The sequence below is a fragment of the Notamacropus eugenii genome, chromosome 3 (assembly GCF_028372415.1).
Source record: "Notamacropus eugenii isolate mMacEug1 chromosome 3, mMacEug1.pri_v2, whole genome shotgun sequence".
In the NCBI taxonomy this organism is placed as follows: domain Eukaryota; kingdom Metazoa; phylum Chordata; class Mammalia; order Diprotodontia; family Macropodidae; genus Notamacropus; species Notamacropus eugenii.
In genome coordinates, this window is record NC_092874.1 from 84,702,692 (window position 1) to 84,718,600 (window position 15,909).

Genomic DNA, 15,909 nt, shown 5'->3' on the forward strand with positions numbered 1-15,909 from the left:
TACATCTTGACTCTCTCTTTAAGCCTTTATTAATTTAAATTTTTTTATTTGCATGAGTGAGCAGCCATCTCCTCACTTCATTTATCTCTTCTTTTTTTAATTTATTACAGCATGTAGTGGAATCTGGGATAATATTACCTGCTGGCACCCTGCTGACATTGGAGAGACTGTCACGGTTCCGTGTCCAAAAGTATTCAGGCATTTCTACAACAAACCAGGTAAAGTGGGCTTGTGCTGAGAATCTTGGGGCTCTCCAGAGCGCTCTTTTCGGAAGATGCTATGGTTTCTGTAAAGGCAGAAGGAAGCCAGAACATCTGCCTCTTGGGCATTTACGTACATGGAGTTAAAATGGGGACCAGCATCCAGCTGGATTTTGATAAATGTTAGTTTTAGAGAAAACACAAAGCTTCCTGCCTGGGGTCATTCACCTCATACAAATCAGAGGAAGGAAAAAGAAATTGTCCAGGAAGAGATAAACTCTAAAATGACATTTGAGTAATATGCCCCTTTTAATCAGGGCCAAATGCCCAACTCTATACATCTATATCTGTTTACCTATAGGTATACATGTATGTATGTGCATATATGTGTGTATATTTGTGCATGTGTGTTTATATGTGTGCAGGAGTTTGTACTTGTGTGTATACATGTGTATACATACATATGGTTGTTTATATATTGACACACATGTAGGAATATGTGCATATATACATATATTTATATCATAAAACATATTTGTGTTTTTATACATAAAGAGAAATAACACAATAGATAACAATAACTAAACATCATGTAGCACTTTCAGATTTTCAATATATATTCATAATATATAATATATATTTTATATAATAATAATAATAAATATAATACATTATAATATATACATAATATAATATTAATACATTATCTATAATAGATTAATAAATATATTAAGTCATTTGATGGCTCAATACTGCCCTAGGTGTGAAATAGGTATTGTGAGTATTATTATCCCCATTTTCCTGAGGAGGAAACAGAGGCTCAGAACAGAAGTGATTTTTCTAGTAAGTAGTAAAGTCCTGATTCAAATCTTAGTCTTCTAAATGCAAATTCAGGGCTCTATGCAACACATCATGACTACCTCCAGTATCGAGAAGAAGGCAACCAAAATGAGAATGTGTACTTGACTTTAATATACAACCACTAATCTAAATAAAAGCCTGTCAGTCCATTTCTCTGATCTGACAAACTGGAATGTCATAAGTACCATGGAGAGAAGTTCTTCAGTTGACTTTACATAAGAGTAGGAAATTTTGGTCCCTCTGAATATTAGTACTACAGAGTCAGTGGTAATATATAAATGGACTGACTCCCAAACATTAGTGATTAGATTAGTGCTAGAATACAGGCATGTAGTTGTTTAGCCAATTAATTGTCTAACTCTTCATGATCCCATTTGGGATTTCCTTGGCATAGATACTGGAGTGATTTACCATTTCCTTCTCCAGCTCATTTTATAGATGAAGAAACTGAGGAAAACAGGGTTACATGACTTACCCAGGTTCACACAGCCTGTAAATGTCTGAGTCTAGATTTGAACTCACGTGGAGTCCTCCTGACTCCATGGCCAACATTGTGCCACCTCTCTGTCTATTTTACCATCTACCCTCAGTCCCCCATTCCACACCTTATTTTAGTAAAAATTTTATCTTTTCTCTGAGCTTCTGCAGAGATTCACCAAGTGTTGTTACAATCAGGTAATAAAAGAACTGGCTTCTTTTGTCTCATGGTAAATTGAGCATCCCCTTTAAAGCAGCAAACTTCAGATGAGCACATCTTCCATTTCTTGTTCTCTGTCCGTATTCCTGCTTGTGTATTATCCCCAAGCCCATGTCCTTATTGTTACCAGAGAGGCTCTCCAAAGCAATTCAGGTATTTATTACCGGCAGAAGGCTCTCTGGAGAAATAAAAGGCAAGTGCTGAGATCTTCAGCACTACTACTTCAACACTACTCCTAGACAGGGACATTATTTGTGTTTCAGGTAAATAATGAAAGGAAACAATAGTGTTGCAGCAGATTAAACAGAGGTTGGGTGAGGGTGGTATTGGGGTGAGAGGAAATAGGTAGGATAAGAGGGAGGATACGTAGAGAAAGTTTAGAGAAAATAGCACTTTATCCCACTTCCTCCCTTGCTTCCATCCACCATTAGCATAAATCTTCATTATTTCACATCTGTCGATTGCCAAAGCAGCAGTAAAAAGACTTAGAAAATGATCTTGTAGGTTGAGTATATGCTGAGTTGTTGACTCTACCTACATTAGGACCATTGATCATTTCTCAGGTCTGAGAACCTGAGTGTGGCTGAGCTTTTATGAATCTCCATCAAATCAATAACATTCCTGTTGAATAGTTTGGGCTGCAGATTTTTGTTCTAATATTTTAAATTACTTGGAGTCATCTGGACTTTATCTAATCTTGCATTATGGCATTAAAATGTTACAAGGGTTCAAAAGCAGTTCAGTGATTTTCACATTGGCCCATTCCAAAATAAAGGCTTCCAGATAGTTTTCTACAAGTATCCAGGCCGAAGCAGGCTGAGGAACCTCACAACACCTGCTGTTTATATCTTTGTGACCTTGGTTACCACTTTACCTCACAAAGTTCTGGGTTTCATTTGCAAAATGGAAATAATAATACCCCTACCATAGGACTGACATACTTGGCTTTGTCAACAAGTCTACAAGCATTTATTAAGCACCTACTATTTGTCAGGCTCTGACCTAGATTCTAAGAATACAAAGACAGGCAAAAAATAGTCCCTGCCTTCAAGGAGCTCACAACTTGGTAACAAACAAAGAATGTAAACTTTACAGTGCTACTTGGATCTGGCTATGCTTTGCAATATTATTCAATAGTCTTCTAATCAAATATTACATCATGAGTGCTTTTTGCTTTAAAACAAAAGAGCATGGCCATGAATTGCCTCTAGTTTTGTGGAAAGGCTTTGGGGGTGGGGGAGTAGGAAGGAGGATCTTTAGAAGAGCAAAACTTTTTGAACCTCTGTAACTAAATTAGCTCATTTAAAAGTAATGATACATACGGGCAAGGTGTCTTTCCAAAATAAAGATTGCAAAATACGCGTGAAATAGGGATAGAACTGGACCTGTGCTTTCACTGATATATGTAAATCCGATATAGGAAAACTTTCTCCACTAATGCAGATCATCACATTCTCTGAAATTTACTGCTTTAAAGAGTTAACTGGGGCAGGATACACAAAGAGAGATGAGGATAAGAGGAATCTTTCCTTCACCAGTGGAGAGGCTAGGTGACACAGTGAATAGAGTGCCAGGCCTAGAATCAGGAAGGTTTCATTTCCTAAATTCAGCTCTGGCCTAGACACTTAATGGCCATGTAACCCTGAACAGGTCATTTAACCCTGTTTGCCTCAGTTTTCTCATCTGTAAAATGAGCTGGAGAATACCAAACCACTCCAGTAGTATCTCTGCCAAGAAAACACCAAATGGGATCACAAAGAGTCAGACACAACTGAAATATGACTGAACAACTACAACACAATACTTAATTACCAGACCCATTCATTTTCTCCTGCAAGTCTCATGCTTATTCCACTAGCCATAGATGTATTGGTAAAAGTCTAAAATCCAAAGCAGAGGATCTGTCATGAGATGGCACAGAGAAGTGCAGATGGCAGTGGACTAAGAGCAAGGAGACTTATTCAAGCCATTGTGGTTTTCAATAATCACTTCCCTTTTCTGCATCTCAGGTGCCTCTTCAAAATGAGGGGTTAGATGTGAAGATCTCTAAAGACCTTAGTAACTCTCATATTCTATGAATCTAAAAGAGTTCTAAATCAGGGTGGTGATGGGGGGGACATCCATCCCATGTTCCCTGGGATGACCTATTTATTGGCATCCTTTCACAAAAGGTTCTAAGAAGGCATACAAAGTCAACAGACTTTGTTGAGTCCTCCCATAGAGTTCTCCCACTGTGCTTTCTTGTAGCATAGAGGTTAACACTGGTTTTCAAAGTCTGTGACAACAGAGAGCAAGATCTGACCAGATCTACAAGCTGGATGAACTCAGTGACTCACCAGGTCAGTTTTCTAAGGATTAGACTAGCTAAGTATGAAGAAACATATCGATAGCAGACTAACCAGTAGGTGCTGAATTCTTTGGCTGTGGCAACACTTAGGAAATAAAAGGGCTTAGTTTAATATATTCTTTTCTAGATTAGTCCTTGCTCTTTAGGGGCTTTTAGGGGATTTTTGATCCTTTAATAGTCAATAAACACTTTTGAAGCATCTACTATGTACAGGAGATACAAGTGTGAAAAAGAAAGCTCATTCTTGTCCTCAAGGACTTTACAGTAGAAAGGTGAAAAGCTGAGGGAGGGAGTTGAAAGTGCCCAGCTCAGAGACCATGTGGAGAAGTGTAAAGGAGTGAAGCTGGATGAGAAATGAAGAGATGACTTTAAACATAGTAACTTGTACAGTTCTTTACAATTTGTAAAGCACTTTCCTTAGAACAACCTGGTAAGGCAGACAAGTCAAGCATTGTCCATTTTACACATGGGAAAGCTAAGGCTCAAAGAAGGTAAGGGGAGTTCTTATATAGTCCCAAAGCTATTAAATATAGGAGTTGGGATTTAATCTGAGGTTTTCTGACTTTAAGATCAGTGATCTTGCCACTAAACCTTTTAGGTTGGGGCTCATTGAACAACATACACACCTGACTAGTTTGAGCTCATAGGCATAAAACCTATATATAGGTTCTATTGGAATGCATAAGTAATTCCAGACTGAAACTGTGACTAGGCTGGATGACTGCATCTTTCTCCCAGTGTGCCCACATCTGGAGAGGGAGAGCATAATGTGCTTACATTCTCTCCAAGGTATTCTTCCAGGCATCCATCATCATGCCTTGTGGTGGTCGACTACCTGGGCAGATCCTGAGCCTCCTTCTCCAGGGTTACTGTGGCCAAGCTAATTCTTCTGGGGCTCACTATTTTCTACCACCACTACCCATGGTTTGGAGGCAAGTGTGCATGGGGCTGCCCACTCTTGTGTAACAATTGCATCTGTGCAATTTGGAACTATGGCCAAAAGGCTACAAAAATAGTGCATACCCTTTAACCCAGCAATATCACTTCTAGGACTACATCTGAAAGAGATCATAAAAATTGGAAAGAGTCCCATATGTACAAAAATATTTAAAGCAACTCGCTTTGTGGTGGCCAAGGACTGGAAATCAAGGGGATGCCCATCAATTGGGGAGTGGCTGAACAAGTTGTGGTACATGAATGTAATGGAATACTATTGTGCTATAAGAAATGATGAACAGGAAGAATTCAGAGAGGCCTGGAAGGACTTATATGAACTGATGCTGAGTGAAAGGAGCAGAACCAGGATATCACTGCACACAGTAACAACCACTGTGTACGAGGAATTTCTGGTAGACTTAGCCCTTCACAGCAATGAAAGGACCTAAAACATTCTCAAAGGACTCGAAGCAAAATGCCATCTACATCCAGATAAAGAACTATGGAATTGGAATGCAGAATGAAGCAGAATATTTCTCTTGTGTTATTTTTTTTTGTTTGGGTTTTTCTCATGGTTTCTCCCGTTCATTTTAATTCTTCTATGCAACATGACTAATGTGAAAATAAGTGCTTAATAAGAATGTTTGTGTAGTACCCCCCAAAAAAAGAAAAGCCTTCTTGTGCTCCCCCCCAAAAAAGTCCAATTGCTTCTGAATAGACTACCTCTTGCCTGTACTGAATTGGCCTCAAGCACTAGGATTCCTAATTACAACTATGTTTCAGACGACCTTATGCATTGACATCACCTATGGTTACTTAGCTATTTTAGTTAGCTGTGGTTAGTCCTCTGCTTTGTTAATGAACTGTGAGTGAGAGAGAGAAGGTGTTCTGTTGCTACATTTTGTTTTTACATCACAGTTGTTTTCTAATATAACCATCCATCTCTATCTCTCTCTCTCTCTCTCTCTCTCTCTCTCTCTCTCTCTCTCTCTCTCTCTCTCTCTCTCTCTCTCTCTCACACACACACACACACACACACACACACACACACACACACACATCCTAGCAACAAAGGAAAAAACTTAAGACAAATCAATCAATACATCCACCATGTCTGAAGTTGTAGGGGCAAATTATCATTAAGAGATACGATGCATTCTTCCAGTAGGAATCTTTGCCAAACGATGGAAATCAGACACTTTTATGCCCAAAGTGCTATGAATCCTTCACTTGTTCATTCGTGTAACAATATACCTTCTGGGGAACCTGTACGATGGACTCCAGGTCCCAGAAGCAATATTTCATCTCTCTGTCTTCCAAGATGGGATGGCATGGGTATAGACTATTTTTTGGGGAATAGATAGTGAGAACTGAGAAGCAAGCTTCCACTGAGTCAAATTAGAAAGTAAAGGTATAACTAATGAGAATGCATGAGGAGTCTCATAGCCACATGTTAGGCTTGTCTGCCTCTTGACTTGGAGAGGGCAGCTCTGGGTTTCCTTTGTCACAGATTCATAGTCTCTCAAAATTGGAAGGGGCCTCAGAGGCTACCTAGCCCAGTCTACCCATGAACAAGATTCCCTTCTACAAAATACCTGACAAAATTGTATCTACCCTTTGCCTTGAAACCTCTAGAAGGAAAGAACTCAATATCTTCTAAGGCAATTCATTCAACTTTGGGGTAGTTATTTTATGTTCATTGTGCCCAGGGAAGAATTAAGAGCATTATTAATAATCTGAACATGATCTCTCCTGTTATGTTTTTTCTACCTTCTCTAACTTGCCCTTCTCACTTTCTGGCTCTAATGAGAAGCCTAATGGCTGGGAGTCAGGCAGCAGGAGGGAGAAAAAGTAGCAGCCAGGAGTCAGAATAATAGGCTAGCTTCTTAATTGGCTCCTGAATAATCAAAAGTCAGCTACTGATGTGTTTCTGATTATGACAGGGCAAGTTCTGTCCTTTAAAAGTTCCCATTCTGTACAGTCTTCAAAGCTCACCCAAGAAGCCAGTGTTTGTCTGCAACCTATTGAAGTATTGCTAATGAGTACACTTTGACAAACCTATAGATTAAATGTCTGAATTTTGTATTACAGGAAATATCAGCAAAAACTGTACTAGCGAGGGATGGTCAGAGATGTTTCCGGATATCATAAGTGCCTGTGGTTATACTGAGCTTGAAGATGATAATAAGGTAAGACATGTTCACTGTCACTCCCTTCCTGCGTTGTGCGTTATTTTGTGCTGTTGCTTCATGTATTTTAAAAACCAATAGGAACGTTGGATTTTTTTCCCTCATCTTCTGACCCTATTTGGAGTATCTTGACTTTCTTTCACTCTGTAACTAATTAAGTACACCCATATTAGCTCAGTCATTAAGCTATATGTTAAAGTTTGAAAGCTCTGTATCTCTTACTTTGTTTCATAACAGTTTTTGTTAAGGAGTTGACACCAGGCATTACTCCTGTAATTTCTGTTGTTAAGAAGGCTAAGGCTGGTGAATTACTTAAGTCTGTGAGTTCTGAGCTACATTAGGGCTTGAGATTGAAACCAAAGTACTATACTAAGTCAGTCACTAATGCAGTGAGCCCATGAGAGCAAAGAGCCACCAGGCAGCCTGTGGACAGAAAAATAGAACAGGTTAGAACTTCTGTGCTGATCACTATTGGGATCAGATCCATAAAGACCACTGCATTTGTAGGCTGGGCAAGATAAAGAGACCCAATACTTTTAAAAGAAAAAAAAGAGTTGACTTGTTTTGAAGAGATACAGTCAATTACTGAAGGTATAGGACTATGTATGAAGTGAAAAACTATGGGGTCAGCCTATGATCTGGAAACAAGATTAGATTAGATTAGATTAGAAACAGATTAAGGAAAATATAGTTGACTGAACTATCCTTTGGAATACTGACAGACCTAACTGAAAAAATGGGTCAGCCTGTGATCTAGAAACAAAATGGAAAGCTGTCAGAAGAATACAGTTGTCATCTCAGGTTACACACAGAAAATTGTGTTGTTCATACTGTCACTGCTTCTGTATCTCATTTGAGACTGTGCTACAGTTTAGAACTTTAACAAACGCCACATTATTTCTTTCCTTGGTCCCAGTTCATGAACATAAGAGGTAGTCACCAATAGTGTTGCTTTGCAAAGTTCTGAGGTAGAGTGTGTCCGTGGTCAAGAGACTTCCGGTGATCATGTTGCCACTGCCAGCAGTAACTATCTAAAGATGTTGGTGATTCAGCAGGTAACAAGCTTCTTTCCTTGTCAGGGCTACTTTACTTTGCCAGTAGAGTTTTTCGGAAAGTTTTAAAGGTGTGATATTCTGTGTAAAGCTTTCCTGAAGTAAGTTACTCATAAGTAGCTGAGGACATTTTTTCTTCATAAGAGTTCTCACATCAAAACTCCAACTCTGGTAAAAAAAATCTCTACTCAGGAATTCTGTCAGTATAAACTTTCCCAGCCGTTGCTATTGGAGACTCTGCCCTTCCTAAACTCTCACGCTTTAGATATTGCCTGATTTTCAGATTATCTGGCTGATTACCAGGAAAGTGAATCATTGTGGACTCTCTTAGTAGGTGTATTTCCACTTTGTTGTAACTGCTATGTTCTCATTCTGTTTTCTTCGCAGCATGGTTGTGGAAGGGCAACACTATAAACTATTTCTGAGGCAGCAGTTATGCCTTCAATGTAAGATGATGAAGGGGAATAACATATGGCATGATATAGATCATACTAGGACAAAGTGCATTAAAACCAATTCAAAGATATCAAGCATTCTTCTGCTTACCTACACCCAGCCATGTATTTTTAAATCTCCTAAATATGGAAGGAGAAAGTCTGCTTGATTCTAGTGGTATTTCCCACGTCTTAATTTTCCTTCTATCTCCTCCCTTTTCTAGTCTAATAATGTTACTATCTCTAGTCGTGTCTTAACTTTTTCCTTGTATTCTTTAGAATATGGAAGTGTTTGGAATGTTCATGCTTTCCTGCCCTGAAGTGGAAATACAAAGAAGTTTTAGCCATTCTTGCACTTCTCATGCAATTTAAGGTCAATTTGGCTTTGTTACAAATTATTAAACTCTAGGAAAAGAAACTTTAGATTAAGGAGAATATAGCTGACTCTGAACTATCCTTTGGAATACTGACTGACCTTCTGGCCCAGTGTCAGGAGGTCATGTGGACTGAGCTCTTCTTGTGTTGGTAATGAATTTAAGTTGCAACTGACACATTTCTCAGTCAATATCCCTTGTGACTTTCCCATATAAGGGTGTTCTGCAGTCATGGAATCTATATAAATAACTGTTCTATATTGGACAAACCTAATCCTTGTTAACTTTACACTCTGTCCAACTAAGCCAACCAGTCACAAACAATGAGTAGATAGTACTTTAGCCAATATAATTTTCTATTTCTATGCACATACTTCTTTATCAGGGAATTAACCAAGAGTATTTTAGAGTATTTATTAAATACTTCCTATGTGCCAAACCCTATAAACTACAATCACCTATTATCTCTGGAAGAGACAGATGATTCTTTCATTGGCTTGCAAAGAATATAGTTCAGTTCAGCATTAACAGGCTTGTATTCTTCGTGGTCAGACACTCATAAGGAAGAGGTGGGTTGGCTTTTTTTTCCTTCAGTCCTTTAGTAGAAGACTAGAGTAGTGATGGTGGTGACTTTTGGAGTTAGATTTTCAGGTAGAGTGGAGCCAACACATTTTTGTAACCCCATTTATTATCTAAATTGTTTGGTAGTAGTGAATGAGGTCCTGTTGTTACTGTAGTAATGCCACATTTTTTAGAAAAAAAAAACGATATCTTACTGCAAGGAAACTGTTGAAGAGGTGACTGTTTTTGGAGTAGTAGAGCTGAGTCAAGTGAGAGAGAAATCCATGTTTAAACATTCCGGTACTACTATCTTCTGCCTTTAAGCTAATCCCTTCTTTTGTTTACAAAAATCACCCACATTAGTGTTTCTCATCCAATACTTTTGGCTTTAACTTTCTTCCTCTACCTCCCCACCACCCAATTTCAGTCAGAAAAACCTGAGTTGTAATTCTGCCTCAGGTACTTACTAGCTAGTGACCTGGACAAGCAAGTCATTTAACCCCTCATGGCCTCCTTAGCTATAAAATGGGGATTAATAATTACACCTACCTCCCAGGATTACTGAGAAAGGGCTGAGGAATAGTCAGCATAGTGCTTGCTGCCTAACAACTCCAGGAGAAATGCCAGGAACAGAACAGAAGTCTGTATACAATACGCATCCATCTGACTAAGGTCTTTGATGTGGTCAGTTGTGAGGATTTGTGGAAGATCATGACAAAATCTGGTTGTCCAAAGAAGTTCATTAGTATTCAGCACCAGTGCCATGATAACATACTTACACAGGTTCTGGATAAAGGACAATGTTCTCATACTTTCCCAGTCATTAATGGAGTAAAGCAGCACCATGTACTTGCTCCCATGCTTTTTAGCACGATATTTTCTGTGATTTTGTCAGACACTTTCAACAAGCATGAAAATGGTATCAAGGTCAGCTACCACACTGTAAATATTTTCATACTACAAAGATCTGTGACTCTGTCATTGTGAGCACTCCCCCAATTGATGCCAGCATAGGTAGCCTCAGAATTACTGTGAATGACAGACACATTGGCTTGTGACCAAACTGATGCTTAAGCCCCTCCAAATTTAGCCATGTTGGTCCTTGAATGACAGATGCACTGTCCATTACCAGTCAAGATTCAAAGCCTTTTCCATCTTCACAGAACTTGGGGACCTCGTGCTTCATTGGTATCATCTTGGAGAATTCTTTATAAAGTGCTTAGCACAGTACCTGGTGCTTAGTAAATGCTTATTCCATCTATCCACCCATTCAAGTCAGGGTCATCTCTGTGGTATATGCCATCAAAGAAGAACTTTGGGCGGCACCGAGAGGAAAAGATCCGAGCAGGCTTCACAGACAGGATCTCCAGCGGCCACGTGGGTCCCTCCACCCACAGAGGGATCTGCAAACCTCTCGCAAAAGGTCCGTCGCGCTGCAGACACAAAGCCCAGCCCAGACCTGCTGCGGCCACGGCTGCGGCACCGAGAGAAACAGATCCGAGCAGGCTTCAGGGACGGGATCTCCAGCGGCCGCACAAGTCCCTCCACCCACAGGTGACAGGGGTGGGTGAGAGAGTCTCTTTGGCGGGTCGAGAGGGGAGTGGGGTGCCCCCATAATTCAGGCCCCCCCCCCGGGAGGTAGAAGCTGAGAGGCGGCTGCAGACAGGGGCTCCCCAAGCGGGCGGGAGCCTGAATCCATTGCGGAAGGTCTGTGCATAAACCCCCTGAGGGAACTGAGCCTGAGAGGTGGCCCTGCCCCGATCTCAGCACCAGAACATAATCTCATACTGAATAGCAGCCCTGCCCCCGCCAAAAGCCCTGAGGCTGGAAGCAGCATTTGAATCTCAGACCACAAACACGGGCTGGGAGGATCAGGAGGTGAGGTGGGTGTGAGGAAAATATTCAGAGGTCAAGTCACTGGCTGGGAAAATGCCCAGAAAAGGGAAAAGAAATAAGACTATAGAAGGTTACTTTCTTGGCGAACAGGCATTTCCTCCCTTCCTTTCTGATGAGGAAGAACAATGCTTACCATCAGGCAAAGACACAGAAATCAAGGCTTCTGTGTCCCAGCCCACCCAATGGGCTCAGGCCATGGAAGAGCTCAAAAAGAATTTTGAAAATCAAGTTAGAGAGGTGGAGGAAAAGCTGGGAAGAGAAATGAGAGACATGAAGTCAAAGCATGAACAGCAGATCAGCTCCCTGCTAAGGGAGACCCAAAAAAATGTTGAAGAAATTAACACCTTGAAAACTAGCCTAACTCAATTGGCAAAAGAGGTTCAAAAAGCCAATGAGGAGAAGAATGCTTTCAAAAGCAGAATTAGCCAAATGGAAAAGGAGATTCAAAAGCTCACTGAAGAAAATAGTTCTTTCAAAATTAGAATGGCACAGATGGAGGCTAATGACTTTATGCAAAACCAAGAAATCACAGAACAAAGAGAGAAGAATGGAAAAATGGAAGATAATGTGAAATATCTCATTGGAAAAACAACAGACCTGGAAAATAGATCCAGGAGAGACAATTTAAAAATTATGGGACTACCTGAAAGCCAGGATCAAAAGAAGAGCCTAGACATCATCTTTCATGAAATTATCAAGGAAAACTGCCCTGAGATTCTAGAACCAGAGGGCAAAATAAATATTCAAGGAATCCACAGAACACCGCCTGAAAGAGATCCAAAAAGAGAAACTCCTAGGAACATTGTGGCCAAATTCCAGAGTTCCCAGGTCAAGGAGAAAATACTGCAGGCAGCTAGAAAGAAACAATTCAAGTATTGTGGAAATACAATCAGGATAACACAAGATCTAGCAGCCTCTACATTAAGGGATCGAAGGGCATGGAACAGTATATTCCAGAAGTCAAAGGAACTAGGACTAAAACCAAGAATCACCTACCCAGCAAAACTGACTATAATACTTCAGGGGAAAAAATGGTCTTTCAATGAAATAGAGGATTTTCAAGTATTCTTGATGAAAAGACCAGAGCTGAAAAGAAAATTTGACTTTCAAACACAAGAATGAAGAGAACCATGAAAAGGTGAACAGCAAAGTGAAGTCATAAGGGACTTACTAAAGCTGAACTGTTTACATTCCTACATGGAAAGACAATATTTGTAACTCTTGAAACATTTCAGTATCTGGGTACTGGGTGGGATTACACATGCACACACGCTCACATACATAGAGACAGAGTGCACAGAGTGAATTGAATAGGATGGGATCATATCTTTAAAACAAAATGAAATCAAGCAGTGAGAGAGAAATATATTGGGAAGAGAAAGGGAGAAATTGAATGGGGCAAATTATCTCTCATAAAAGAGGCAATCAAAAGACTCATTAGTGGAGGGATAAAGAGGGGAGGTGAGAGAAAAACATGAAGTCTACTCTCATCACATTCCACTAAAGAAAAGAATAAAGTGCACACTCATTTTGGTAGGAAAACCTATCTCACAATACAGGAAAGTGGGGGATAAGGGGACAAGGAGGGTGGGGGGGATGATAGAAGGGAGGGCATGAGGAGGAGAGTGCAATTCGAGGTCGACACTCATGGGGAGGGATAGGATCAAAAGAGAATAGAAGTAATGGGGGACAGGATAGGATGGAGGGAAATATAGTTAGTCCTATACAACACAACTATTATGGAAGTCATTTGCAAAACTACACAGATATGGCCTATATTGAATTGCTTGCCTTCCAAAGGGAAGGGGTGGGGAGGGAGGGAGGAAGAGAAGTTGGAACTCAAAGTGTTAGGATCAACTGTCGAGTAATGTTCTTGCCACTAGGAAATAAGAAAAACAGGTAAAGGGGTATAGAAAGCTATCTGCCCCTACAGGACAAAAGAGAAGATGGAGACAAGGGCAGAGAGGGATGATAGAAGAGAGAGCAGATTGGTCATAGGGGCAATTAGAATGCTTGGTGTTTGGGGGGGGAGGGGATAAAAGGGGAGAAAATTTGTAACCCAAAATTTTGTGAAAATGAATGTTAAAAGTTAAATAAATAAATTTAATAATAAAAAAAAAAAAAAAGAAGAACTTTGGTGAAGATCTCAGGATATATTTGTTAATAAGTAGGAATTTTGAAGAATAGCTTAGAAATATTTTCATTCTGGGAACACAGAAATATTTTCTTTGTTCTATACATTCAGCAACCAGTACTTTCTGTACTTACTCAGAGTCCCATATCTGTGTTGGAAGATAAAGAATAGAAAGGGGGAGCACATAGTACTAAGCATGAACCAGCTATGGTATGTGCTGCTAGGCAGTAGGAGCCAAATATTACCTGCAAGTACTTATAGGGGTCATAAACTTAGAGATGGAAGGGATCTTAAAGGTCATCAAGTCCAATACCCTCATTTTATAGATGAGGAAATGAAGCACTGAGAGGTGATAGGACTTTCCCAATGACACACAAGGAGCAAGTGATAAAGATCAGTTTTGAACACAGGTCTTCTGATTCTAATGCCAGCACTCTTTAAATATAAAACAGAAGTAAATTGCTTGTTCCCCATTCCACCCACCATTTATTCAGTCACTGGTATTTTTGGTGAATGTATTTGGAAAATTCTTCTGTTTCCATTTGTGGGAAAACATATCACTTATTCTGCTTGAACATTACAGAGGAGGACTCCTCCCTCTGACTTCATTTTTCTATTTTGGAGAACCAAAATTTTTTCTTAATTAGATAAATCAAGGAATCTGCAAATACTATAAATGAATATTCCCTACTGATGGATTAAGAAGTCAAAACATCTTAGTGTGGGAAAGGGAGAGAAAATGATGGCACAAAACCCAAGCTGGATAGTTTTATTTAAATGTCTCTCCTCATCTATTTTGAGCTGGGAAAATAATTAATGCATGAAGTGCTTGATTGCTTTGAAGAATCACTTGAAAGAAGGAGAAAACAATCAAAATATAGCACACCAGAGCTGCACATCCGCTATTACACCAGACTGAAGATCTCTAGCTTCCAAAAAGGAAACTGTACTCAAGCTTCTGAGGAGAACTGTTAGAAATGAAGCTTGGATTTGGAGAGGAGCAAATAAAATAAAACAAAAGTGGTTTTTTTGTGGAATGTTAAATAACTTGTATCTGAGAACCTTGGCTATAGCTCCAAGTAGACACAGTTGACCCTTGAAGGGACTTCTCACAAATTTCAAAAATTTATCCCAGCACTTAACACAGTGCCTGGCATGTAGGAAATACTTAGTAAATTTTAATGATTAATTAATTGATTGATCAATTCTTTAGTTAATGTCCCAATGAAGATATCCCCTAAGAACCTTTATATTTAGTTCATTTTTTACCTCATCTAGAATCTCCCTTGGGAACCACCATTTGGATTATGTCTAGATCTCTGTAGAAGAGACAAAAGAACCCTTAGTCTGCCATGCAAGCAATCAGGTTAAATAAGACAAGCACATCACTTCTGCAAGTTTCCAAACAATTGAAGTTGATAGGCTAAAACTCTGGGCCAAATTGAATGAGATGAAATTAGATAGCACTCAATGTGAAGCTCTATATTTGGGATCCAAAAATCAACTTCACAGCTATAAAATGGAGGTATGACTAAACAAAAGTTCCTATGAAAAAGATCTGAGGGTTTCAGTAGGCTACAAGCTCAATATGAGTCAATACTGTGTTATATTAGCAAAGAATATATATTAATTCTTTCCCAGGTTGCATTAAAGAAAATAGTGTCCAAAGAAAGATACATAAAACTCCCACCATATTCTGCCCTGGGCAGGCCACATGTGGAGAACTGTATTCAGTTCTATCATCATATTTTTATAAAGATGGATAAGCTGAGTTAAAGCCAAAAGAGGATAACCTAGATATTCAAAGAACTGAAGAACGCAGAGTATAAAAATTAGTTGAAAGACTGGAAATGTCTAAATTGAAGATGAGAAGATTTAGAGGGAACATGCTGGCTCTATTCACATATGGGAAAGGTTGCAATGGAGGAGAGAATCCTTCTGCTTTGTCTCAGAGGGAAGAATAGAAACAACAGGTAAAATTTAGACACAGGCAGTTTCAGCTTTGATGTAAAGAAATACATCTTAATTAGTGATGTCCAAAAGTGAAATAGATTGCTTCAAGAGTTAGTTGCATAAAATCCATAATGCAACAATATATTGTTTACAAGAAACACATCTGAAACAGAGGGATACACACCAGGTAAAGGTAAATGGTTAGAACAGAATATATTGCGCTTCAGCTGATATAAGAAAAGCAGGGGTAGCAATCCTAATCTCAGACAAAGCAA

The 15,909-nt window shown here is 39.4% G+C and overlaps 1 protein-coding gene across 1 annotated transcript in view; it reads left to right on the plus strand.

Annotated features, from left to right (window-relative positions):
- Positions 1-15,909, plus strand: part of VIPR2 (vasoactive intestinal peptide receptor 2) — a 141,291-nt gene that overhangs the window by 47,517 nt on the left and 77,865 nt on the right. The window contains exons 3-4 of the mRNA XM_072652070.1: positions 111-218; positions 7,133-7,230. Of these exons, the coding sequence (XP_072508171.1) occupies positions 111-218; positions 7,133-7,230 (206 nt within the window). The remainder of the gene's footprint in view (positions 1-110; positions 219-7,132; positions 7,231-15,909) is intronic.